Source organism: Mytilus californianus, unplaced genomic scaffold (genome assembly GCF_021869535.1).
Source record: "Mytilus californianus isolate M0D057914Y unplaced genomic scaffold, xbMytCali1.0.p SCAF_2, whole genome shotgun sequence".
NCBI lineage: Eukaryota > Metazoa > Mollusca > Bivalvia > Mytilida > Mytilidae > Mytilus > Mytilus californianus.
In genome coordinates, this window is record NW_026262668.1 from 59,278,082 (window position 1) to 59,305,051 (window position 26,970).

General features: G+C 31.8%; 1 protein-coding gene across 3 annotated transcripts in view; it reads right to left on the reverse strand.

Annotated features, from left to right (window-relative positions):
- Nucleotides 1-662: 662 nt before the first annotated feature.
- Nucleotides 663-26,970, reverse strand: part of LOC127730135 (slit homolog 3 protein-like) — a 46,633-nt gene continuing 20,325 nt past the window's right edge. The window contains exons 3-10 of one of the 3 annotated variants that reach the window (XM_052238278.1): nucleotides 17,926-17,997; nucleotides 16,792-16,863; nucleotides 15,945-16,016; nucleotides 15,306-15,377; nucleotides 14,401-14,561; nucleotides 12,831-12,998; nucleotides 3,675-3,814; nucleotides 663-3,262 (exon numbers count right to left, since the gene is read on the reverse strand). In XM_052238278.1, the coding sequence (XP_052094238.1) occupies nucleotides 3,236-3,262; nucleotides 3,675-3,814; nucleotides 12,831-12,998; nucleotides 14,401-14,561; nucleotides 15,306-15,377; nucleotides 15,945-16,016; nucleotides 16,792-16,863; nucleotides 17,926-17,997 (784 nt within the window). In that variant the 3' untranslated portion in view covers nucleotides 663-3,235. Of the gene's footprint in view, nucleotides 3,263-3,670; nucleotides 3,815-12,830; nucleotides 13,002-14,400; nucleotides 14,562-15,305; nucleotides 15,378-15,944; nucleotides 16,017-16,791; nucleotides 16,864-17,925; nucleotides 17,998-26,970 lie in introns of all 3 variants that reach the window. The other 2 variants (XM_052238277.1, XM_052238279.1) reach the window with 2 other exon arrangements.

Here is a 26,970-nt window from a genome sequence, read left to right on the forward strand (position 1 = left end):
AACATTTAAATCGTTGGAAGGCAAAACCAATGCACGGTTTCGGAGGTAATATCGAGACAAAAAATTTTTTTTTTACTTTATTGAAATTCTCAATGATTCCAACAGTATCATGACAAAAGCCTCATTGATAATCAAACAAAACAAGTCTGGTTTTATTTGTCATTTATTGCACTTTACAATACATAACTATTACACTTTGGAACTAATATGAAGTCATAGTGTGATCTTAAAAATAGTGTATATTTCATATTTTGTTCTGTAAATACCATTTTAGAGAATTCATTATATAATATAAAAATGTTTCCGTAGGGAAAGGGGAGTAATCGAGTTCATCCCAAAGTACTGGTGAAATTAACAAATATCCATGAAAAAAAGATGAACAAGTGTACAGACGAGAAAACGAAGTTCAATTGAAACAAAAAGATATAGATAGAGAAAAACTAATTAAACTTGTCGATCTCTCATCACACTCGTAAATAATTACATACGTTAACCTCTATGATGCAGTACTGGTGTGTTTAGCTTAATTGGATATATAAATAAAAAGATTGATTGATTGCTTATCGTTCAGTGGCAAACATTACATGCACGACAGGTAGACTGAGTAGGTTTTCTTCGATTTCGACTGAAATTCTCTCTTGCAACAGACCATCTACGGACTACTCAAAGAGTTGTTGCAATGGTTCTTTAACGTGCTGAGTGTGTGGCAAACTCCTAAGACGAGGCATCGAATTTATACAATTTTATAATATCTCGTTTTCGACCGGACGTGGCTTTGAATTCATACACCCCACACAGCCAAACAGACACAAACCCTTTAGCAAAGTTTTACTGTCGGTCGGGTGAGGTCAAGAGAAGATATTGGGTATATTTTAATGATGCAGCAACCTAACGACACAGAAAAAGCAAGACATCTATAAGCCAATACACACTTTTCAACAGTTGACAGATGTATAAACAGAACGACAAGCTCTATAAACCACACTATGGCTTTAAAGTTTATATATTAACATTTATATCACACGGTAATTAGGAAAATTTTAAACATTTGTTTCAGTTATTTCTTTGCAAAACGCCACATCGAATAACACTACTCTCTATTATTATTTTTCTTCTTCTCTTTTTTACACTTCATAATGTGTATCTACTGTCTTAATACGGGTAATTCTATCTGATTATACCGTGAATTATAAAAATAGGACAGGTAAGAGTAACATAAAGGTTGAAGATATAAAAAGGATATTCACATTTATAAGTCGATAACAAGCCGACAACGCCATGGTAAAAAAAAACAAAAAAAGACAAACAGTCTTCAAATCACAACATAGAAAAAACGAAAGACGGAGCAACACGGACCCCACAAAATACCGAAGATGGTCTCAGGAGTTCAGGAATGGTAAGCATGTCTGGTTTCAGATGTGGTACCCGTCGTGTTGCCCATGTAGGAACAACTCGATGATGTCCCATTCGAGGGAAAAATGTTGCTTAAATTTTCGTCTTGTGACTCTGTATGGTGTTGCTAGTTCTTCGACTTAAGGATTATGAATGCCTCATATGAATTCCCGACCGCATATTACATACGGGCACTTCCGATCAATAAGTATTGGTATCTTTAACATTAAATGAGGATGTATAACCCATGTAGTTGATACTGTTAAATGAAAATATGATAATTTCTTTTTATTTCCTGGGATAGAATGCTCATAGTAACAGAAAGAAAGCAAAAAGTATTAAAACTCTTATTTATTCAAGATTCCTTCTTACATTTTAATTTCGGTCATGGAATCCATATTTATCATACAAAGAACAAACTTAACACACAAAAAGTCTATATCACAGCCTTATCTATTACAAACCGTTATATCATTTTTGTTTCTATTAAGATATCGAACACATGTACCACATATATATAAAATTAAAGATTCAAATTATTTTTCAGTATATTTTACAAAAAGACATCACTCGTTTACTTTCAGATTCATTCAGCAGCATATTATTAATTGTATATACATATCTTATCGTATGTACAAATACTATTGGTGTATGTAACTAAAATGTATATAACAAACAGAAATGAAATTCTTTTTTAAATAAAATTATTCCATTGTAGCTACATTTATGTACACATGTCAATTTTCAAAGGTGTGAGAAAAGTGCTCGCACCGAACTCATTTATGATTTTTTTTTGTCATATTCATAATTATATGATAAAATGCTATTTAGATATGCACAACTATCGGACATAAAGTATAATGATCTATTTGTAGAGGCTGGCAGACTACACATCAATCATTGTAATACATAACCTGCATGGCTAAATTTTGGGGGGACTTCAATACTTAATTGATAGGGGGTGTCGCTGGGGTTCTGTTACCCCACCCTTTTCATATAATTTAGATCTTAAAAATGTATACCTTTTCATATATTGCGTAGGTAAAAATGTAACCTTTTCCCATATTGGTTTGGTTTCGTATGGTGTGTTGGAAAAGTGGAATATTTAAGGCTAAGATTCCGTATGTTATGTTTACTTACGGCGAGACTTTCGGCTGTGAAAAAATTACAGGACTTTTCATATACCAGTAATTGGAACTTTATTGACCTTATCATATATTTCTGATAGTTTTCCCCACCTATTCACATATTTTCAAGCTGGAAAATTAGACCTATTCCAGCGGCACGTCCTATCACCTTGTCGCGTTTAACCTTGCCATGTTTTAGTATGTCGTCTGGTGGTTGTCTTTAGTTTAAGTGTTATTGTCTTACTAGTAATTTGGGTTGAAGACATATCATCGATAGTTTCCGTTATATTTAATCTCAATGTCCCTTTTTTGTGGATGCATCTTGATGTCCTTTTTTGCTGTTTGTGGTTACATTCGCGTTTAGCTCAAATCCCCTTTGTTTTCTATTTTGAAACTCAAACAAACATTACTTCATCAAAAAGAAGATTAATAGTAACGCAAAGTGTAATTTCACAATCATTGATGGTAAATCGTGTATATTGTATTAAACAAATTACAAAAAATAGTGCATTGGTGCAAACATTACATAAAAGAGTAACAATTAAAAATAAAAAAAAACCAATCCTGAGTTTTGATCGTTTTGATCGTTTTGTTCTTATAGCAGTTTTGATTTACCCCCGTAATCTTCCGCTGTAAGTGCCCGTTACTATTAGTTGTATTACGAACTCTAAATTCTTAATACCGTGGTCTTTAAACGTTCAATGTTGTTACGGCATCTATGTCCATGCTTCATGATGTTTCTCCTGGAAACAAAAATTGGTGAATACAAAACATGTTTTGTAATGTAAATGCAGTGAACATTCTTCCTAAGTAGGATCTCAAAATTTTGAGATTGCTTGATAATTTGGCAATAGAAATGCTTAGTTTTCAAAATATAAAACATTAGAATAATACTATGGTTACAGATCAACTGTCATTTGTTTTTTACTATAAATCAAAATAAAACTGAGATAAACGTGTTACAAATTGGAACCAACTTCATATTTGTAGAAATTAAAGGTTAAATTCTTAAATCACTACATACATGTATGTTCCCGATAATATTGTTTCATTATTTATTTGTATAAGTACACACGAAAAAAAAATGATGAAAAAAAAATTCAAACAAATATTAAACAATCTATCAAACAAACAAACAAAAAATGACTTACTGACCATTGACGTTCTGTCTTTCGTAGTTTTATGTTTTACTTTCTTGCGCGACCTTTTCTTTAGTAAGATTAATATGATCAAACATATAACTCCGGTAGCACCACAAATTCCTAAGACAAGACTGATTACCAAAGTTCCAAATTCTGAAAGTAAAACATTAATTCAACCTGTTAGTTGCACGTTGATTGATATATATTGAAAGGGAATCTAAAATTAATCAGTGGTTAAAAGGCAAACAAGGAATACATACGGAAGCCCATTTAAGACCTCCCAAAAATATATTTTGAATTCGATATCATGAATTACAATCGTAATCACGAATTGTAGAATTCGTTATCACAGATTAAATTAGTCATGACAGTTTTTGTAAATCAAAACGGATAAAATTAGTTATCACAATGTTTGTAATTCGTGATAACGAATTAAAAACGTGATGACGAATTGTATAATTCACTATCAAAGATTAAATTCGTTCTCACGAATGTGTGTAATTTGTTACATGTATCACAGGTTTTTTTTTGTAATTCGTGATTATTGATTAAATTCGTTATCACAGATTTTTGTAATTCGTAATAACGATTTAAAATCGTTATAACAAATTGTATAATTCCTGATAAAGGATAAAATTCGTAAAAACTATTTCTACGATATCGGGATATCAAATTTAATCCGTTATAACTATTTATGAAAATCATTATTACGATTTTAATCAGTTATCATAAAAAAAATGAGATAACTAATTCTACGAATTCGTGATAACGAATTTAATCCGTTAAAACGATTTATACAATTCGTTATAACGATTTATAAAATTCGTTTTTACGATTTTAATCTGTTATCACGAATAAAAAAAAATTGTGATAACGAATTTAATTCGTAATTACGAATAACAAAAACTGTAATAACTAGTTTCGGAAATTCGTTAGCACGAATTAAATATGTTATAACGAATTGTTCAATTCTTGATAACGATTTAAATTCGTGATGTCGAATTCAAATGTATATTTTTCGGAGGTCCTAAATTGGCCAATCAAACTTAAAACAATTAAAAACTCTTTAAAACAGATTCCCCTAAATGACGAAACGCGAAGAAGGTATGAGGTCGAAATAGGGTGTAAGCAGAAGGAAAAGTATGTCAGTCAAATAAGTAAAATGGACTGTTTCAATGATATTTCGTATCAGCACAGAAGTGCTGCTTATACTGAGTTGGCGGTACCATCAAGGACGAAACTACCAACAACAGCGGCATTTACCCAGTGGTTGTACAATGTAAAAGCTCACCAAATATACAAGGCTTGTACTTTTTCGCATAAGACGCATTTAGCAATAACGAGGTTGAAGAACATTGAGGACCAAACAAAATTTCAATACTTATGCCAAATCTTTGTTTGGTGAAGTGGAAAAACTTTGGTGTTTCGAAAGATTTGTAAACAGCAGGAATTAATTTCCGCCAAAAAAAAAAGTAAAAACAAAGGATAGAAATGGAAACCATAAATAAATCGTATAACGAAATTGATACAAAAATGGATTCTACTAGAGATTCATGAAATTTATCAATTAATAATACTAACAACATGATGACATATTTGAATGAAAAAGGTTTGTCAAACATAAGAATTCATATCGATTATCACCCAGATGTTGAAATTTTTAATATGACCTTTCTGCCATTTGACTCATCAGTTATTTTCTAAATTTGTAAACTTAATATTTTTGTACTTTAGATGTAACAACAACTACGTAAGCATGTTTTGTAATTCCTTAATGAATTCTTATTTTTTTAATTTAAACCGGGTGTTTATATATAATTTATATGTAGATATATATTTAATTATATTTTCTTTGAAACCTAATATGAAAACACCGATACGTTATCTGTTTTCTTCGGGAAAAACATGCAACAATTAGAAGGAAGTATTGATATATAGTTCTTACACATTTCATTCATTGGTTTTAAGTTTACTGCATTTCATCATAAGACAAAAGAATAAAAACCAGTCACGAATGATCTCGCATTATAGTGGAGCGGGAGTGTTGAAAAAGACGCTTAGTTAACGAGTTTAAATTACCTAAATACCTCAAGGAATTTTAATGTCTTAAACTGTCTATCGATTATTCAACTATTTATCGTAAATGTCAAATGTGGTGCCAATGACGTGAAAATCGACATTAACTGACTTTACCTAGCTTTGATCGAAGATCCACTGCTGTTTCGATAGATTAATCTCATAATTAACCCGTTTCGAAAGATTAATCTCATAATTTTGATTTCGCCACCTGCCTAAATACATACCAACAGCTTTTTCCATATTCATTCTAGCCCCTGAAGCGTTTTCGTACAGTTTTAAAGTTTTAAATGTTTCTTCGATAGACTCCTCGTTTTTATTAAAGAGTTGAGTATCGTCAGCAAACATATTTAGCTTTGTTTCAATATAGTCCCCGGTTCTAGTTGGAAGTTTCATTCCTTCGATATTCGGATTGTTTCTAATTGATGCTGCAAATGGTTCTGCTTGCAGAATATATAACATGGGAGCGATTGTGCATCCTTAACGAATTGAACGAGTTATGCTTACAAATTTAGAAGTAAACCCATTAGTTTGAATACACGTCTTAGCGTTAATGAAAAGCATTTTTACCCAACTCCTGAATTATTCCCCAAACCCAAATTTTAATAAACAAAAGTCTACCTATTCCTACTCCGCCCTATCAAATGCTTTTTGTTGGTCTAAGAATTAGATCGTTCCCTCCTCATTTTCTAATTCGCAAAAATCTATTATATCTTGCAGTAATCTATTGCCTTGAAAAATGTTGCGCCCTTTGACAAAACCTTTTTGATCCAAATCAATTATTTGTGGAAGTACGCTTTTTTACCTTTCCACAAGTACTTTAGATATGATTTTATAGTCTATGTTCAAGAGCGTTATAGGACGCCAATTTGTTATGCCCTCTTCTCCCCAGATTTAAACATAAACGTTGTCATACCTCTGTATTGAGATTCACAGAGCAAATTTTTGTCGAAAATTTCCTTAATAACCGCCACGAAGTCGTCGCTTATCAAATATCAATACGTTTTATAAAATTCATTCACAATTCCGTCTTCCCCAGGGGATTTATCAAGTTTCAACATTTTAACGGCATTAGTAATTTCATCAAAAGTTATTTCCATTTCACACATTTTTTTATTTTCTTTACTTAGTTCATGATCTAGATTCTGTAATAGATTTTCTGCAGCATCCCTATCCCACCCCTCGGACGTAAATATTTTTTTGTAGAAAGCTACTTGTTCTTCTAGAATAGATTCTATATCATCTTTATACCTCCCATCTTAACCCTTTATTCTAGTCTATATTTTTTCCGCGCCCCTCTTTTTTTCGAGTTTAAAGAAGTCATTTTTAGTACCCTGTAGATTTTTCGCCTTTCTCGTACCAATTAACCTTAGACATAATTCTGGCTGCTTCGGCTTTTTATTCGTATATATCTTTAATTTTAGCTTTCAAGTTATTTAATTCGTTTTCATTATTGAAAGGATCGATTCCCGTTATATTATTCAATCTTTTTTCCCACTCCCTTATTTGTTTTTCTGTAACATTCAATTGCTTTGCAACTTCTATAGTAATACTTTTTATTTTTATCTTAGTTTCCTCCCACCATTAAAGATTATTTTCGAACTGATTTTTTTTAATTTCCAGTTTCCCCAAAAGCTTTCGAACGTATTTCTAAGTCCGATTGAATAACTGATGAGTTCATTTTCCACGTTCCGGGACCGCGTTCTGGTTCATTAATTTTAAATTTCATGAACACACCGTCGTGGTCGCTGAAAATAAACTATATACCTGTTGCGATTTAGTAATAGGTATCCCATGAGGACGCGGTGTGTCAGTTTAAGATCACCCCGATGGCCGGAGGACAGAGGGTGATCTAACACTGACACACCAAGTCCGAATGGGATAACTATTTTACATCCCAGCTGTTTTAGATTGGACGAAAAACCATTTACAATTCATAAAATCTGGTTTAGAACGCCACACAACTATTATAATATACTTTATATATTACTATATAATATATACCCTTTATGTCCCCCGAACACGATGTTTAAATATGAAACCATGTCAACTCGCCCCACTGGCCAATCGGCTCACACTAAATCGCCACATTCTAAAAAATCGCCCCACTCTTGATTAACAACTCACCCCACTTATGAATAAGGGTAAAATCCCATTGAAAAATCAGTCTGACAACTCGCCTTATTTATGAAAAGGGTTAAAATCCCACTGAATAAAGGTCTGCCAACTCGCCCCACTTATGAAAATATCTTGCTTCCTTTAAATATGTTGAATTACTGAGAGTTGGTATCCAGTCGTCCTGGTCTAGGGGTATGTGTCGTGGGTTGATATGCTAAAGGTCTTGAGTTCGAATCTCAGCATAGACAATGGATTTTTTCTACATAAAATCTGAAAGAGTGTTTTCAATAAATAATTCTAAGTTTTATTGTGGATTAGGCATTCCCGCCTAAATGTTATAAAACAAAGGAAAGCATGCAAAACAAAGAAACTCAAGCTGGGGTGATGTGGTAGGGATGATCCGGCTCAGATCACCCCTGGTAGAACAAAGGAGCTGGGATGTAATATTGAAGTTCACTACTTATTAAAATATAATCAATTCGTGACCTTGAGTTACCCCGACAAAAAGTATATTGTTTGTCTTTAGGGTATCGCTTTCTCCACACGTCTTTTAACTCTCTATGCTCGACAAATGTTTTTAATTCATGTGATCCTATGTCGTCTCGAAAAGGCACCGGTTTTCGATCTAAATTTTTATAAGAGAACAGTTAAAATCCCCAAGGACGATATTTCTATCATTGTTATCAATAAGTATATCTTTTTCAAAAAATAATTTTCTGTCACCAGCCAAATTGGGAGCATAAATATTGTAAATATAAATCCCGTAATTACCAGGCGTTTTAACATGTACAGAAATTGTTCTATCATTAGTATCACGTCCGGTTTCAGTGATTTCAAATTTATTTTTTTCTGAAAAAAGAATAGCCACCCCTTTTGAATTACTTGAACCATGGTTCCAAAACTTTCCCCCTTCCATTTATTTTTCCATTTTGTTTCGACATCGCTGGAGCTATGTGTTTCTTGCCAATATATTACATCAATGTTTTTTTTTTTACACCAATAAAAAACGGCATTCGTTTTTTATTGTCTACCATACCATTGACATTTAAACTAACAATATATATTGACATAATACAAAGTTATAGTTATGGTGAAACAATGCTTTGTTTTGTTCATTCATTATACGTGCTACATATATGTTAACAAGTATTTATACACAAATATATGGATAGAAAGGCTAATACAATCACAATCGTTTCATTCTGTTCGTACATATGAAAGTTCACTGGGGTGAGCATACACCAGCAACAGCTACTTTTAACTATAAATAAATAATCAACTTTATTCATTTTTCCAACTCGTGATCTAGGACGAAACCTACTTGGTTATACCTACTGAATTACTGTTAATGCAAGACTAAACTTAAGAAGCAATACATGGATGCCACCATTGTGTGCTCATCAAGGACAAGGTAAATCGAGCATTTTACTTGAAAGCGACATATCAATTGGCGATGCCAATAAAGCCGTGAATAACATCAAAGCAAAATCGGAAATTCTCAAAAGCTGACAGACGGTGGTGTTATCAGCTGTCCTACTTTACGTTGTAACCACGAATAGGCAGATACCACAATGATTTTACATGCTTTTTACGCTGATGCTATGTTTGGTGAAAGACGGTAAGGATAGAATTGGTATCAAATCAGATGATAATGATGTTCTTGTTCTGGCTGTCCATTTCTACTTGATGCATAGAATTACAAAAGAAGTATGGGTTCAGTCTGGTTCTGTTGACAGCTTGAAGGATAACAAACTATCTATTCCAGTTCACGCCACTGTTTCGTCTTTTGTTCCAGTTGTCTCCGAAATTCTGCCGATCATTCATGACTTGAGTGGATGTGAATCTACTTCAAGTTTTTGTGGAATACGTAAAACGTCGGAATGCAACCTTCTTAGGACGAAAGCAATCCACTTCAGTAATCGTGTAGAATTAGCACACGGTTACTATAGATGATGGGTGTTTGTTACTGCGTTGTACATGTACGACTTGAAATACAGGTTCAATAAATCGCACAACAATTTATATTTGCTAAGACAACAGTTGGCTATATATAAAAGCATAATAAAGCTTCCGCCATGTTAATTAGTGTTTAGAGTTAAGAGAAGACGATAATGCATTGTCACAAACAAGTGCCAACTTACCAAAAGTAGAATCAAAGATATCGTAATCTTTAGAACGGAACTGCATGCTGAATAAATGAGGCAAGAGCAAAACAACATAAATTGGTCCGGTAATTTAATTTGAACAACATTTTTGACACCCTAAATATAAGGTTTTTTTTTATAATATTAAGCTTTATGGTAATGGGGGAAAATGCGCGAAAATTTAATAAACAGCTGCGCTCAAATGTCATGATTATTTACCGCAATATCAAAATTATCTAGACGTAATTCAGTCTTTCCCGGACATTGGTCTAAGTCACACTGTATTATTTCATTACTGGATTTAATACAATCAGGACCATAGTACGAAGGCCTTAATCTGGTAATTATTCCATCCCCATAGGGTACTGAACAAGAGGAGTCTGTCCACGTAATCCACTGTAAAGCAACTTATAATTCAAAAATGAGTCAAACTCTCAAATGGCCAGGCTATAACTAATCAATGTAGAATGTTTACAATGTAATTATAATCACATTGAGCTTGTTAATTTTGCTGTAAAATAACTAAGTTTCTAAGTCCAGAAAAATATTATAGCAGGTGCACAACTTCACATGTGTATAATCTTTCTGTGTAGCATTAGGGATCTGGGTTGAAAACTTTAGGAAAAGTTGAATACACAAAATATGTACCCTCTTTCATAATTTTTGCTGAAAAATTACCTTAGTCTGGAAAAAGTGATTTTGTTTTAAAACAATTCCATAATAGCAAGCGCACAGTTTTAGCATGTATTCAATATTCCTATAACGTTGCAAAGATCTGGGTTGAAAACTGTAGTAAAAAGCATACAATACAGTAGAACATAAGCTCTTGAGAGCTTTTAGAACCGACTTACTTAAAGTACAAATTAACATAACAGATAACACTAGACAAACATGCAAGAACACATATATAAGTTTATCTACACATACACATGCCAAGCAAAATAATGATAGCAGAAATGAAACATAAATTAGCAAAGCTTTAAACTAAGGACCACTAGTTTGTAATAAGCATATTTAAATTGATTTATCTCATATGGTTCTAAAAATTTACTGCAGAATATTAAAAGTGATATAAAATTAAAACGATAGTAGGACATATATATTGAATTTGAATAACGATAAAATATGATACAGTGAACGCGAATGACGAAACATTCAAACATTCTTTCAACATTTGTCATGGAATGAACAGTTAAGGATAAACCCCAACTTTTGATCTCTGTCCGAAGAAATGTAATGTGTTGCAATAATAATTAAAATTTTATGATTGTATTTAGGGTGGATCATCGGTATATATTTCCTCAGATAAAATTTTGTTATATTTGCCAAAATGGATATTTTACCATGCTTTTTTCAAAAATATGATAAAAAGTATGGGTCACCGTGCTATTTTTCAAGCTACAAGTTGTGCAAAAATGCCTAATATTGCATAGATTGTTCATTAAAAAACACAATTTTGTGAATAAAAAGATATCTATGAAATTGAATTTTGAAATAAAATATGAGATGATAGGTTTTATAATATGCTTCTAAGAAAATAAAAATAAAAATGGTGTCACCGAACTTGTTTTCTTGCTAGAAGTAAAAAATTAAAATTTCACTATCATTCCAGTATAAGATTTTTACTATACGAGTTATCTCCCTTTAAATGGCTGAGTTGAAAAATTGATACTAAAAACACAAATATTTGGTATTTGTTTAAACATTTTGGATAATGCAATAAATAAAGGCAACAGTAGTATACCGCTGTTCAAAAGTTATAAATCGATTGAGAGAAAACAAATCCGGGTTACAAACTAAAACCGAGGGAAACACATGAACTATAAGAGGAAAACAACGAAATAACCGAACACAGAAGTGCAATAAAAAACAAACAACAATGCAACATTCATAGAAACGAACTATTAAATAACAACTGCCATATTCCTGACTTGGTACAGGACATTTTAAGTAAAAATGGTGGGTTGAACCTGGTTTTGTGGCTAGCCAAACCTCCGCGCTTTATGGCAATGTTAAATATAAATAAATCACTTATTTTTCTTTATACAAATAAACAGTCTTGCATATAAATGGAAATCTGTCTCAAAATAAGCAGATTTAGGCAAAGAACTAGCCTGATTGTGTACTGCTATTGTTCAATCCGAGATGGCGGTAAACAGTGAATCTACCTTTAGGTACAGCAGGTGTCTTCAGTCGTTAAATAGCAGAAAACAACCGGCCTAGATCTTTCAAATGAAATGTGCAAATTTTGAGAGACAAATAAAATTCATTTGTAAGATTTTTCATCTTAATGAAGTAAATTGTGTGTTTTATCTTATTATTACGACTGTTTTACAAATATAGGATCCGTTTTGTTTAATGCATTTTCCCCCCACCTTAGCATTTTAAAGGGAGATAACGCATATAATCTTACTTTTATAAAGGAATTTGAAGTACATTAACCTATTTTTGTTTTATAGGAAGATAACGAAAATAAGTTCCGTGACTCCAATTGTTTTTTTATTTTATAATATATACCTTACTTGACAATTTTTAACAACTAGTAGCTTGAGTATAAAAAAAAACTCCGTCACCCATACTTTTGTTGGTTATTTTTGAAAAAAAAAAAAATTTAATTAATATTTTGACAAATTATCAAAAATTCTATCGATGTTAATTTGGACCCCTATCTACCTTAACCTATGTTTGGCTGTATTTTAAAGATATGAAACTGTATGATAATGGGGAAAAAAGCTTGTAATTTAACCGCATATCGCGCTCAAATGTCATTGAGATTTACAGTAAAAGAAATGAACCCATATCAAAATTATCTAAACTTAATTTAATCTTACCTGGACAAGGGTCTAAGTTACACTGTATTGTTTCATTACTGGATCCGATACAATCAGGACCACTGTCTTTAGGCGCAGGATTATCACAATTCCTTGATCTGGTAATTATTCCATCCCCGCAGGTCACTGAACAGGAGGAATCTGTCCACATACTCCATTGTCCAGCAACTTCTTTTATAAAAATGGGCAAAAAGATTCAAATGACCGGGTTGTAATATTTGTGACTAATCAATGTAAAATGTTTATAATGTAGTTGTAATTACATGAAGGTTCGAAATTTATTTATGGTAAACAGATGATCGTTACGAGTTGGAAATGCAAAGGACCCCAAAGTCAAATGACCTATACATAGTTCTCGTTTCTCATTTTTTATATAGATTAGACCGTTGGTTTTCATGTTTGAATTGTTTTACACTAGTCATTTTGGGGCCCTTTATAGCTTGCTGTTCGGTGTGAGCCAAGGCTCCGTGTTGAAGGCCGTACTTTGAACTATAATTGTTAACTTTTAACATTGTGACAATTTTGAACAACCTGTAGCTTGATACAAAAAAACTCCGTCACCCATAGTTTCATTATATTTTTGAACAAGCACAATTTAAACAACATTTTGGCAAATTATCAAAAAAATCTATTTATCCCATAACTACCTATACATAAGTTTGTATTTTTAACAATATTAAGCTGTATGGTACGTGGGGGAAATGCGCGTAAACTAACTAAACACTTGCGTAAAAATGTCATAATTATTTAACGTAAATGAAATGAACCCACATCAAAATTATCTAGACGTAATTCAATCTTTCCCGGACATGGGTCTTAGTTATACTGTATTGTTTCATTACTGGATTTAATACAGTCAGGACCATAGTATGAAGGCCTTGATCTGGTAATTATTCCATGACCGTAATGTACGGAACAAGAGGAGTCTGTCCACGTAATCCACTGTCAAGCAACTTATAATTCAAAAATGGGCCAGTCTCAAATAGCCAGGTTATGACTACTCAATGTAGAATTTTACAATGTAATTGTAATTACATGGAACTTGTTAATTTTGCTGAAAAATAACTAAGTTCCCAAGTCCGGAAAAGTATAAAAGCAGGCGCACACCGTCAACATGTATAATCTTAGTGTATAGTATTAGAGATCTGGGTTGAAAACTGTAGGAGATGTTGAAGCCCTCTTTCATAATTTTGCTGAAAAATAACCCAAGTCTGAAAATTTTTATTTATTTTGAAAACAATTCCATATCGCACAGTTTTAGCATGTATGCAATATTCCTGAAATGTTGCAAGGATCTTTGTTTAAAACTATAGGAGGAATTGATTACACAAACAAGGCACACACTTTTCACCGCCCATCCGCTCGCCCATTCGCCCAAACTGACCATAAAGTGGGATAATGTTTTTACATAAATACATTTCTGAGTAAACTATTATAATGACGTTTTGGTCTATTTTACCCTTTATATATGTATACGGTAAACACAATATTCCAATGAAAACAAGTTTGAATAGTTTTTGCGGAATGGGCTATACAATGTACGTTTGTGAGTGAGTTTAACATTACTCACCTATTGAACAATTTGACGAATCAAATGAGTTGATGTTAGTCTCTGTATTAAAGTCATAACACGTTGCTGTAAAGGAACCGTCAGTCAGACTTGATTGGTTGTTTTTCCAAATTAATAAATCTGTCATAGTGCAACATACAAGCGGATTATCTGTTATTTGTCTGAAAGACAGATTCATTCATTAGCTTATTTAACAATTTGTTTCGCTTTTATTATTAATTAATTTCTTTCTGGTAATTCTGTGAATTGTTAAAATTATATCGCATCTGTTTTCTTAAATGCAATTTAGAAGGATAGATTTAGTTGCCTGCTATACATCTAGCTATGAATTTCGCTTTAACGGTGCTTATTGTTATAAATTAGGCCGTTAGTTTTCTCGTTTGAATTGTTTCACATTTAATTTCTTGCCGTGTCCTTTTGCAGCTGGTTATAAGGTATGAGGTTTTCTCATTGTTAAAGGCTGTACTGTAACCTATAATTGCTTACTTCCACGTCATTTGAACTCTGGTGGACAGAAGTCTCATTGACATTTACAGTGGCGCTGTTCCTGTGCTTTAGGTTGCGCCTAGGAATTTTTTTTATTAAATTAAGTACCATATCACTTCATTTCCAACATAAATATGTAAAACACATACACACATATGTATGTATATGGATAAGTGTCAAACGATGAATTTGTTTACTGTTACATAACACATACAGTAATCTGTATTTAAAGAGTGGAGACTGTATTCTATTTCTTTATTTCAAATTTTTCGCAGCAACTATCAATATATATCATGATCAGATATGTCATGGGGATTTCCAATATCAACTGCTAGGAAACAGCTGCCAAATAAACAAAGGTGAAAAAAACTGTCAAAATAGGTGCAATTTAGGTTCCCTTATCTTATATATAAACTTACATTGTAGTTATTGATGTTATCGCCCCAAATACAGCAGCTGATACCATGGTAAGATTATTTTCTTGTACATATCTGCAATTGAAATATTGACCGTATAAAATACGACAAAATCCTTAAAGTAACAACGTTAAAGGATAAAATAATTACCTATTCGAGAATAGCATGGTATTATGTACCATTTTACTTGTGTCTTTGTTTTGTCGACGCCAATACAGAAACAAGAGAGTTAAATGAATTGTATGAGCTTGCTTTTATTGTATTTTTGTAATGTACCTTTCCATTCTCAATTTTACTTTGTATTATGCTATTGACAAATATAACGGGTCATGTTAGATTAGAGGCTAAAATCAAACAAACATAATCGAGTAACTAAATTAATTACTAAATTAAAAATAATTCAATTATTTTTTCTGAATTGAATGGACAAAATATGATTCCTTATCAAGGCATTTGACTACATTTCTTAGTAACTCTACCAATATGCGCTAAAAACCCTCACATATTAGATATTCATTAGTAATATACCTGCTGTAACATAACACAAAATTATATGCAAGGTAAATAACCGATTTGTTCATAATCAAGATGTGTGTAGAAAGTACAATAAAACAACCATTAGAGGATATTCGTTTTACTTACACATTTACAAGATTAATGTTGGCAGAAAATAACCCTGACGGTAAGCTGGTTATTTGGTTATCTTGTAGATATCTACAAAAACAAAACCATACAATGCATGTTTTTCATTGGGTTTGAATCAAAAAGAATAGTATCGAATGTGATGCTTTCGATGTGCTGGTATGGATTACTTTGACGAAACGATTTGGCACAGCATAAATTGAGAAATCAAAACTAACCTAAAGCAAACCCGTTTACAGTATATATCAACTGAATATTTAACAAAATGTATGTAATAAGTAAATGATTTTATACTAAAGTTAACCCATTCACATTTTCTAGTATTAAATAAGCATCTGAATATCTTATTATCATGAAAATTGTAACGTATGCTCAAAATATTCTGATTAGAAGTAATTACTTCGTGCTATTGTTTACCATTTGTTAGAAATGTGTTTCAAAAGTACCTAATATAATGACAGGCTAGAAGAATCGACATAATTCTGTTATTTAACCTTAAGTGTTGAGCTTGCATGACGTCTGTTACGTATAATACATTAATTTTGTAATGGTCGATAGAATGTTTTTGAAAATTAAGTTATCTCCTGCCAAGTAGAAAGACCAAGAACATAACTCAAATACGAAAGATGTAAATACATACAAAATATCTTGGGGTTTTTTAGACGACCTTGTGATAATTATATAATTATGCATTTAATAAAACAGTAACATGACAATTCGTCAAATTGCTCTATATTTGTCTGCAAAGAAAGCGAATCATATCAGTGTTTAACCAAATCTAGTTCGTCGCTACTATACATTAATGCAATCAAAATACAATATTAATGATTTGAATCCAGAAACATACATGCGTTCTAACGATGTAAGATCTTGAAACGCATTGGCTGTTATACTGATAATCTCATTATCATTTAAATGTCTGAAAAAGAAAGAAAATGATATGTTTATCTTATTATTACGATCTTTTAATAAATAGAGAACATGTTTTGTTTGATTAATATTTTTCTTAACTTAGCAATATAAGGGGATATAACTCATATAATTTAACTTTTATAAAGGAAACTGTAGTAAAATTATGGAACACTTAGTTAGTCATTAATAATCACTAGGATAAACAGTCAACTTAACATTTTGTATAGACAGTTGGGTATTTTGACAACAGTATGATGACCTTATTGTTGTGTTGTATTTTGAAATAAAATGACCTTTTAGTGATTTAGTGATCTAACTAGAATTGGAACTAGCTTGATTGGTCTCTAGTTAGAGTCTGGTCATTGTTACAATGCATTCATGAGATATAGAAATTCTAGCTCCCTACAAGAAAAACACCTACTCTGTCCTGTGGTACAAACTTTTTAAATGAACCTTACTACATATCCTATGTTCTGAGCAACACATATATTTAATTTTATTTCGGGACAAAATATTTATTTAAAGCGGCATTATCTGCTCAATGTTTAACCATCTCATCTAATATTTGATTTATAACATAGTAAAATGTATTTCAGAATTGCAAAATGCAATGCAAGGAATCATGATCGTGGTAGATATCAATAGCGTGCGTTTATGAGAATGAATGACAAGATTTCGATGGGAGTGTGACCCCAAAATAGATATAAATTCAAATAGACAGGTCAGCATGTGTTATAGTATATGCCAATTTTCTTAGTTCTGTTTGATTTCATACCTTTTATAAATAATGAAATAATGTGAATCTTCGTTTTACGTGTATCAAAATGCTTTTTTGTGCGGGTCGAACAATCCAGGCAATCGGTCTTTCTCCTGACATCCCTAGTTTGTTTTTTTCCATCTGGCATTCCTTTTTAAAACTGAACATGCTGAGCACATTGACAGTTTCCAACTGAGGTCACGTCATAGATTGCATGCATACGTCTTCATATTGTGTCGAATAGATGACTAGACTAGCAAGACGTTTATTGTAACACCAAAATGGTTCAAATTGACTGTGCTATGTACTTACAACTTTTGCAATTCTGTGAATCCAGAAAAAACGCTATCATCAATTGCGATGAGACGATTTTTTTCTAAATGCCTGAAAAAAAACCAACATATAATGCATAAGAAAACACTAACAGATTACAGTTACATGCATCTAATTGAAACTTGACATATTTTGAGAAACCAGCCCTTAACAACAAATGCGTAAAATTGATACGTTTTTTGTTGTTTTTTATCTAATGTGTATATAAATGTATACAGTGGGTTCAAATTATTTAAACAAAAAACTGTTGACGACGAAGTTCATATGAACGAACTCCCGAAAAACAATGTGGTCAGGTAATTTGGGATTAGAGACATGAGAATCAATCCTTACAGATGTATATTAATGGAAAAGAAGGGATGTTGGGAATTGATTCATGAATTAAAATTTCTACACATACTTGACATGTTAAGAGAAAAAATAACAGAGTTGTTATTGCTGTTCTTCATCTCAAAATCACAGTGAGTCTTTCAATAATGAACAAATGGTCACACCTTACTGAGCATGTCTTGTATATAACTGGTTGTATTAAAGTGTTTCAAATTTGACAAAATATCAATCAGTTGCGGATGCAGGATTTAAAAAGGTGATGTCGGAAGAGCCCAAAGAAAGGAATTGTTTAAAAATACAACAGTGACAAATCGGAAAAATGTGCTACATGTATACACACGTTGTTTTGTCATAAAAGGGAGCCGTTGCCATTATTTTGTCTTCTATAGTTTATCTATATTGAGAGAGTCTATAGAATGATGATTGTTGAATAACATTCAATAATATGCAGTTGTTTGTTTCCCTTCCGTATATTTTCGATTACTTTATACACAGTCATGTATACCTGTTTCTTGTTTTAATTTAAGGAAATAGATAAGGTGATTTATCATTTTGTTGTATATCTTGTCACATAAAATTATATATGTTATACTGTTTACATCTAAGGTTACAAAAACTATTATAAATTCAATATAACCGTGGGTCAGCGTACCCTTATTTAAAACTTGTAGAACATCGAAAATAATAAGTTTTGATGGTAATAACTATTTTCTTTCGCTATAATTCTTTTCAATTCATCTCAATTAGTACTATCTCTTCAATAAGGAGACATGATGGGGATCTTATTTTACGTACTTAATAAAAGGTCAGATTGTTTATCTAACTTTATCTAATTGACTTCTTTTGAAATTTAAGATGCGATTGGTATCTCTAGGTGTGAAGTGCGAAATACTTGCACAAATGAAAACTTGTTAAAAATCCTTTTTAGGACAAGGACATCTACAAATATTTCTTTTGAGAATGAAAATTAAACTGAAAATTCGAATATTAACACAAAATTTAATATTACAATTTATACAGTAAATGATCATACAACTGCAGCAATTATATATTATAATATCAAACTTATTTCTTTTAAGCTAGAAGTCAAATGTACTAATTCCTGGATCAAGCTCTAAATACATAGAAATATATTCAAGTAATACTTTTTTAACTTCAGTATATATTTTTCAGTTCCTATCATACTAAAATAAATCTATTTTTTAAAGAATATTCTGTATTTCTTAATATGAAAATCATGAAATATATGTTTTACTGTGCGTATTACTGTGTGTTTGTTTATTCTACATTGGCTAGAGGTATAGGGGGCGGGTTGAGATCTCACAAAACATGTTTAACCCCGCCACATTATTGCGCCTGTCCCAAGTCAGGAGCCTCTGTCGTTGTTAGTCTTGTATGTTTTTTAATTTTAGTTCATTTATATGTTTTGGAGTTTAGTGTCACGTCCATTTTCATTGAACTAGTACACATTTTGTTTAGGGGCCAGCTGAAGCCCGCCTCCGGGTGCGGTATTTGCTCGCTTTGTTGAAGACCCATTGGTGGCCGTCGTCTGTTTTCTGCTGTTTGGTCGGGTTGTTGTCTCTTTGACACATTCACCATTTCCATTCTCAATTTTATTTGACTATATAGTTGAAAACATTGATTATTTCATAAATCCTTGTTCACTTTCATTATTTCAATCGTCTCTCTACTGATAGGCAGTTAGTACCTGAGGCTATCGAAAGCCCAGTAACTCAGTAATTCTGAACTGGCATTAAAAGACGGATATTTTTTTTATTAAAATTTGCTGTAACTGTTATAAATCTTAGAAAATAATTTAATTTAAGGAACGTATCTCCCCATGAAAAGCTCTAGTTCCTTCTCCGGATTTGATTATAGATTTGTTTTTTTTGGTTTTATCAGCTCTCCAAAGGTTTTTAGATTTTTTAGATCTTGTCTGAATTGTTGAAAAGCTCATTGGGAGCAGTAAAATGTGTAGCATTAATGTTAATACAGCCATAAACACTAATAATACATGGGACGAATTTGCATGAAAGACCAAAAAATACAAAAGGGGATAATATTTTGGCCGACGTTTACTTAGGCCCTCAATAATTGGTAAAGGCATGTATAAATGTATGATCATAATATTTTTATACATGTATAAAGACAATTTGTATAAATTCGTGGAAATATATAGAGATGTGGTATGATTGTCACTGAAACAACTATCCACTTAAGACCTAAGAACTAGCGAATAAACAATTACAAGTCACCGTGCGGCATTCAACAATGCACGAAACACAAGTCACCGTACAGCATTCAACAATGCGCAAACCACATACAACATAACTACATTATTTCAGGTAATACGATATTTCCAATCATAATTTTCGTTTTTTTTTTACTGCTTAATTTGAGGTCACGATTATAAATTCACACAAAATTTTTAAATTTGCATTAGCTCATGCATGAAATTTGAATACTATTACGGTACATATGTGCACAACATTAGGTGTCATTAGTTGGAGGAACATCTTATTCTTTTGGAAAACTTGAGGTACTTATTGCTCAATCATGGTTAATATTTTGTGGGCTTTAATTTTTCTCCAATGTATTTGTGGATTTCCTTGGTCTTCTCTGACGTTTTATTACTGAATATCCTTTGACATCTTCTTACTTTATTTACATATAATTTGTATAAGTGAAGAAATCTGATTAATTGCATCGATTAAGACAACAATTTTACTTTTATCCTCGAGCAGTTTAAAAAGTTTGTTTATTATGGAGCTTATACATTGTGGTTTTCGACCAGAAAACTAAATCACTTCTACAACATTTAGATTTTATTGATAAATAAAGTAGACTTAAATTTATTAACTGGAAGAAAAAATCCATATAATGTGTTTTTAACGTTCGACTGTCTTCCTCTGTGGTTTCAAATCATCTGTCAAATGATGAATTTGATTTTTTAATTGCCAACTTGAAGGAATAATGCGTTGTAATCTTATGGAAGTTTGAGGTTTCTCACAAAATAATGCACTTTATCTACCTATAAATAATTTATTGCACATTTACTTTTATGACGAATGACATATCAGGAATATTTGTAACTTTTGATTCCATTTGATAAAACATTTTGCTTAGATGTTTCATTTTGATTGTTCAGTCATTCACCTGTAAATTTAAAGTTCTTTTTCTGATATAACAGGTACCAAGTGTACCAGTCTCTAAATAATGTTTTCCCAAAATTACACATTGTATAATTCTTTTCATATTGAATGTTTTCAAAGTTTTTATTAATTTAATGGACAAATAACACTAAATGTCGAAGTAGATAGCGGTTTTGAAAAAAAAAAATCAATTATTTGTGAATCAATGACCAATAATGAACTTCGGTTGTTTTAACGAACAGTTTTTAAAGTAAGTGTTAGGAAACTTAGAGATTATAAATTAACAACAGTTGTGTGAATTTCACAAGCAGAGAACATGGTTATTTACGAGATTATTGTCAGTTCGGAAACGGTTAAAACGTGTAATTTGCATGACAAAATTGAACTTGCAATATTGAAAAAAAACTGACAAAACATTTACTTATAGAAAGCCTCTCTTTTTAAAATAAGAATGCCGATCAATTCCGAAGTTGAACAGCATTGAAAACCAAAGCGTTGTTCCAAATCTGGCATAGGTTATCTATGCCTGGAGTAGAAAACCCTTTGTTTTCAAATTACATATGTTTTGTAACATATAATGAACAGTAAAATTACAGAAAATCACTACATCAATGATATTTCATGTCAACACAAGATATGTGGCTACTGGTCTGGAGATACTACGAGAACGAAACGTCCACCGGCAATGGAATCGACCATGTTTTTGTATACGCATCAAAGATCCAAGGCTCAAAATTCAATACACTAGACGATTGTTTCCTATACACTGTAGCTAGCGCTTAAAATCAATAAAATTAGAATGGGAATTAATGGTGCTGAATAAAATGTAATCTGTCAAAATTGAGATCACATTTACATAACTACTGAGAAAACTGGATGTTAAGCCGGAATACATATTTTGGCATTAAGTCTTGATGTTTCCATTTCATTTACTTTACGACAAAAGAGATGATTTCAGCTTCACAATTGTGAACTTTCCATTTCTATGTAGCAACATTCCAGCAGCGCCTGCATACAGAGTTTTTATCTCCCAATTGATACTATAATCCAGGGATTGTATTTCCTATCATGATTTCCTTGATAGAGGGTTGCTGCTCACAAGGAAGCTATTAAACTAAGAGTTCCAAGTGGTGAAGTTGAAATCTTCACTTCGTAAATTTTACGGACGCCATCACGAGTTGGTTGACCGTTACGGAGTATCCGTTTCACAGATGACAACGGATATGTTCCAATTGTCGTAACTACAATCGAGTCCCCTTTTCCCCGAATGTGACCTACCGAATTAGACATACCACCGGATTTGTACTAACATGTGCAACACGACGTTTGCCACATGTGGAGCAGGATCTGCTTACCCTTCCGGAGCACTTGAGATCACCCCCAGTTTTTGGTGGTGTTCGTGTTGCTCAGTCTTTGGTTTTCTATATTGTGTTATGTGTACTGTTGTTAACTTTGTTTGTCTTTTTCTTTTTTCAGCCATGGCGTTGTCAGTTTATTTTCGACTCATGAGTTTGAATGTCCCTTTGGTATCCTTCGCCTCTTTTTTTAAAAACAATGTTGCTTTAGAACACTGTACGATTAGGATATTTCACTAAATACATATTTTGATCAATCTTTAATAAATATGGTTACTGGTGTTTCTCAATACTAGTAGTGAAATTTAACCGTTTTATGCTTAATTATGTTTTCTTTTCATAAAATTGCAGAGGAATACAACATGTCCACCAATATTCTCACCATTAAATTGGAATGCAAATATGAAATGTATGTATGTACCTCAGTCAAAGTTAGGCGCATGGTTACCAAAAGTTTACATGAATTTACTATACTATTATGCAATTAAGTCAATATTTTTAAAAATACCATTCTTTATAATTTACTTTAATCAATCATTTGGAACTAAAAATTATACAAATGTTCCAACATTAAATCATCCGCTAGTCTGCATCACAATTTGCAGTAAAAGAAATAAGTGCAATTTTATCAATTAATTGAACATAACCATTTTTTATTACAAACGCGAGTAAAAAGAAAATAGCTATGTTTAAATTATAGGGAGACCAACTTACGTCACCATGATGATGCAACAAAATCAGAAGGAAAAACATAGTTTGTATATGATATATAAGGCGATATTTAAAAAAAATCGCCTGATGAATGAATTAGACTAAAATCAGACTTTCCACCAACAGCGTCAATCTGATACATCACAGAGATACTACGAACAATAAAATCATATTGTCGTCATTTTTTTTCAATATTTTCAATTATCTGTATTCATTTCATTCACATATCCTGGTCATAAATTAAAAAAATTATATAGAATTTAATTTTTCAACTCCCGCATCAAAGTTTACCTAATTTTTAGATGAATTTATCTATTCTGTTTGAGTCCTTTTTATTCATAATAGCTACAAACGTGGCAGCGTGTTCACGCATCTTTAGTTTTCAATTTTAAGTTCGAGCATTCCTAATGAAATAAAGGTAAATCCAGAAAAGCGTTTGGTATGCATGAAATTTTAAAAGTGTTTATTTCATTAACTGGTGAAGATGTCGTATGGGAAAAAAAGCGAGAAGTTTAAACTGATTAAAATATATTCAACTGGAGATACGTTTAAAAAAAATATGTTAGGCTTTATCGCATGATAATATACAATTACGACTCTCTGAGGGGGGATATCCAAAATACTCAACCCTGCTAAGGGTTAAAGGGGAACAACCCTTAGCATGATTGACAATTTTTAACATCTCCCGACTCATAGGACCGTAACTGTTTTATTATACCAAACACATATAAGCCTCACCGGCGGTGAATTATGATGTTAATCACCAGACGATACAATTTGGTCTCACCGGCGGTAAATTATAGGGTTATTCCCTTGATAGTACAATCTGTCGAAGTTATTCATCGGTCCTGCCGTTTTTGACAAAAATATTCGAATTAATTCACACCACGTGATCTTTTATTAGCCAATAGATTTATTCAATTATACTGTGAGGTATTTCAATGTATATTCTTTCACACAAAAAAGCATCAAATTCATCGAATTGTGCCTAAGACAAATATTGCAGATCAAACCAAACGGCATGGAGACACCGAACGTATTGTCGACTTGCATTGCTTTTGCCGCCAACGTATACCCTGATGAAGAAGTGTGATTCAACTTGTGGTTAGACTATAATGATATTCATTACAACACGAAGGTAATATTAAGATAAATTTAGCAATTGATTACAACCGATGTGTTGATGTTTATTTTTTTAAGATTAAAATAATCAGTGTTTTGTTTGAAATGTATAAATAAACTTCAGTCTCTTTATATATAAATAAGAAGATGTGGTATAAGTGCCAATGAGACAACTATCCATCTAAGTCACAATGTGTAAAAAGTAAACAATTATACACAGAGCCTTGGCTCCCACCGAACAGAAAGCTACAAAGGGCCCCAAAATGACTAGGATAAAACAATATACATGTATAATTATGTGTTCTGCTCTTCGGCCGTGTTGTTGTCTTTGACACATTCCCCGTTTCCATTCTCAATTTTATTTTATACATATACTTGTGAGATTCGGCTTCCGTTTTCATTGTTTTAAGAAAAATGATAAGGGTGTATAATCATTTCTGATGTCTCAATAGTCCATTGTTTTACTATTTTTAGACTAGATTTATTGTTTTCTGAATGTACGCCAAACACATATAAGGAAAACGAACATGTATCGTAAATTTCGTTTTAATAGACAAATATGGAAATAACACAATACATCTTTGGTGTCAACGTTATTCTCGTTGTTCATTATCGATTACACAAAGACATTGTCCATTAAAATACAATTTAGGAAAGGGAAGTACCTATTATGAATAGCCGATTAACAAAAATCCACACACATTTATAATAATATGTCAAGGTTATTATAAAATTTCATATGGAGCGCCATTTTTTTTTTTACAGACTTAAGGGTCCAATTATATCCCATTCTACTCACCAGTACAAAGGCCTTATACTCGTGTCTTTTAAAATACCTGACAAGACTTATAGTTGTGAATATGTTATATCAGTTATATGGCCTGAACAATAGTTTTACCATTTCTTCTATAAGCACAGCATTTGCTTTTTAATGTTGCTTATATTTTAACATAATTTTGACTTTAATATTTATTTCTAGTCATTGTCATACTACAGATTTTATTTTCACTGTTAGATCGTTTTGTTGCTAATTCAAGATAACATCTATTTCTAGCTAATGATTTTTTAATTGCATCTTATTGACAAACTTCTAGATACAAATGATACGGGACTGACAGCCGTGAAATGTGTTTGTATCTATAACTTGGTTAACATAAACACATTAGCATAAATGATACATGTACAAATCTTCTAGTGTACCTGAAAATTAAACAGTTACAAAACGAAGATTTGAAGTAGAAATATCACTTGCTATATGTATAAAATTGAGTTTATATAGGAAATAAGGAGTTACTGCTTTACAGATGGAACCTTTCGGACTTATATTTCACAATCGATTGATTCTTCATTAGATGTGACCGACTTAGCAATAATATTCTTAAATTTCTTATTTGGAAGACACTACCGTTTTTCTCTCTTTTTCAAAAAGGGGTTTAATTTTTCTGCTTTTCGTTATCAATAGATATAAGAAGATGTGGTATGAGTGCCAATGAGACAACTCTCCATCCAAGTCAAAATTTATAAAAGTAAACAATTATAGGTCAAAGTTCACGTTACATATTTAGGAATACAACCATTATCTATTTTACTTATAATCTGCAGTAGATATTTTAAATTGTGAGCGCATGATGCACCAATCAAAATTAAGATGAACAAACGATAAAGATCGTTTCTACTTCAAATTCTACTTCAAACCAATTAACATATTAATATATATATAATATTTATATATTTACATTAAAAATATTGTGAATGTTTACAATTTCACGACACATAAATCAAAATTTGTTAATCAAAGAATTTAAATGTGTGGTCCAGAAATTATTTTGTAAGTTCCGGTTAAATGATCAAGAAGATTTTCATATATCATTTCTAACATCAAATAATTTGTCCTTCATTTTTTTATTGAAGATGTTCTGAATAGGTGCAATTTGAATAAACATTTCGTGCAAGAACACAGCATCTAAATATAACATATTAAAAATTATATAATAATTAAGATACATGTTGTCGGTGTGTGGTTACGTAAAAACATTTTATTCTTAACTGCTATTAATTACAATTTACGGCCAATAATGAATATATTTCTATAAATACCAGCTGATAGATATATTTTCATAATATCTGTAAATACTTCCCTGACATTATTTAATTTTAAGTGTCATAATATGTATTGGTATACACCTCTGATACAAAAAAGAACACAAGAAGAAACAGTAACCATGCTCATTTTACAGGATTTGCTTACCCTTCCGTACCACCTGAGATCACCCACGATTTTGATGGTTTCGTGTTGCTCAGTCTTCAGTTACCTATGTTGTTTTTTGTACACTGTTGATTGTCTTTTGGTCTTT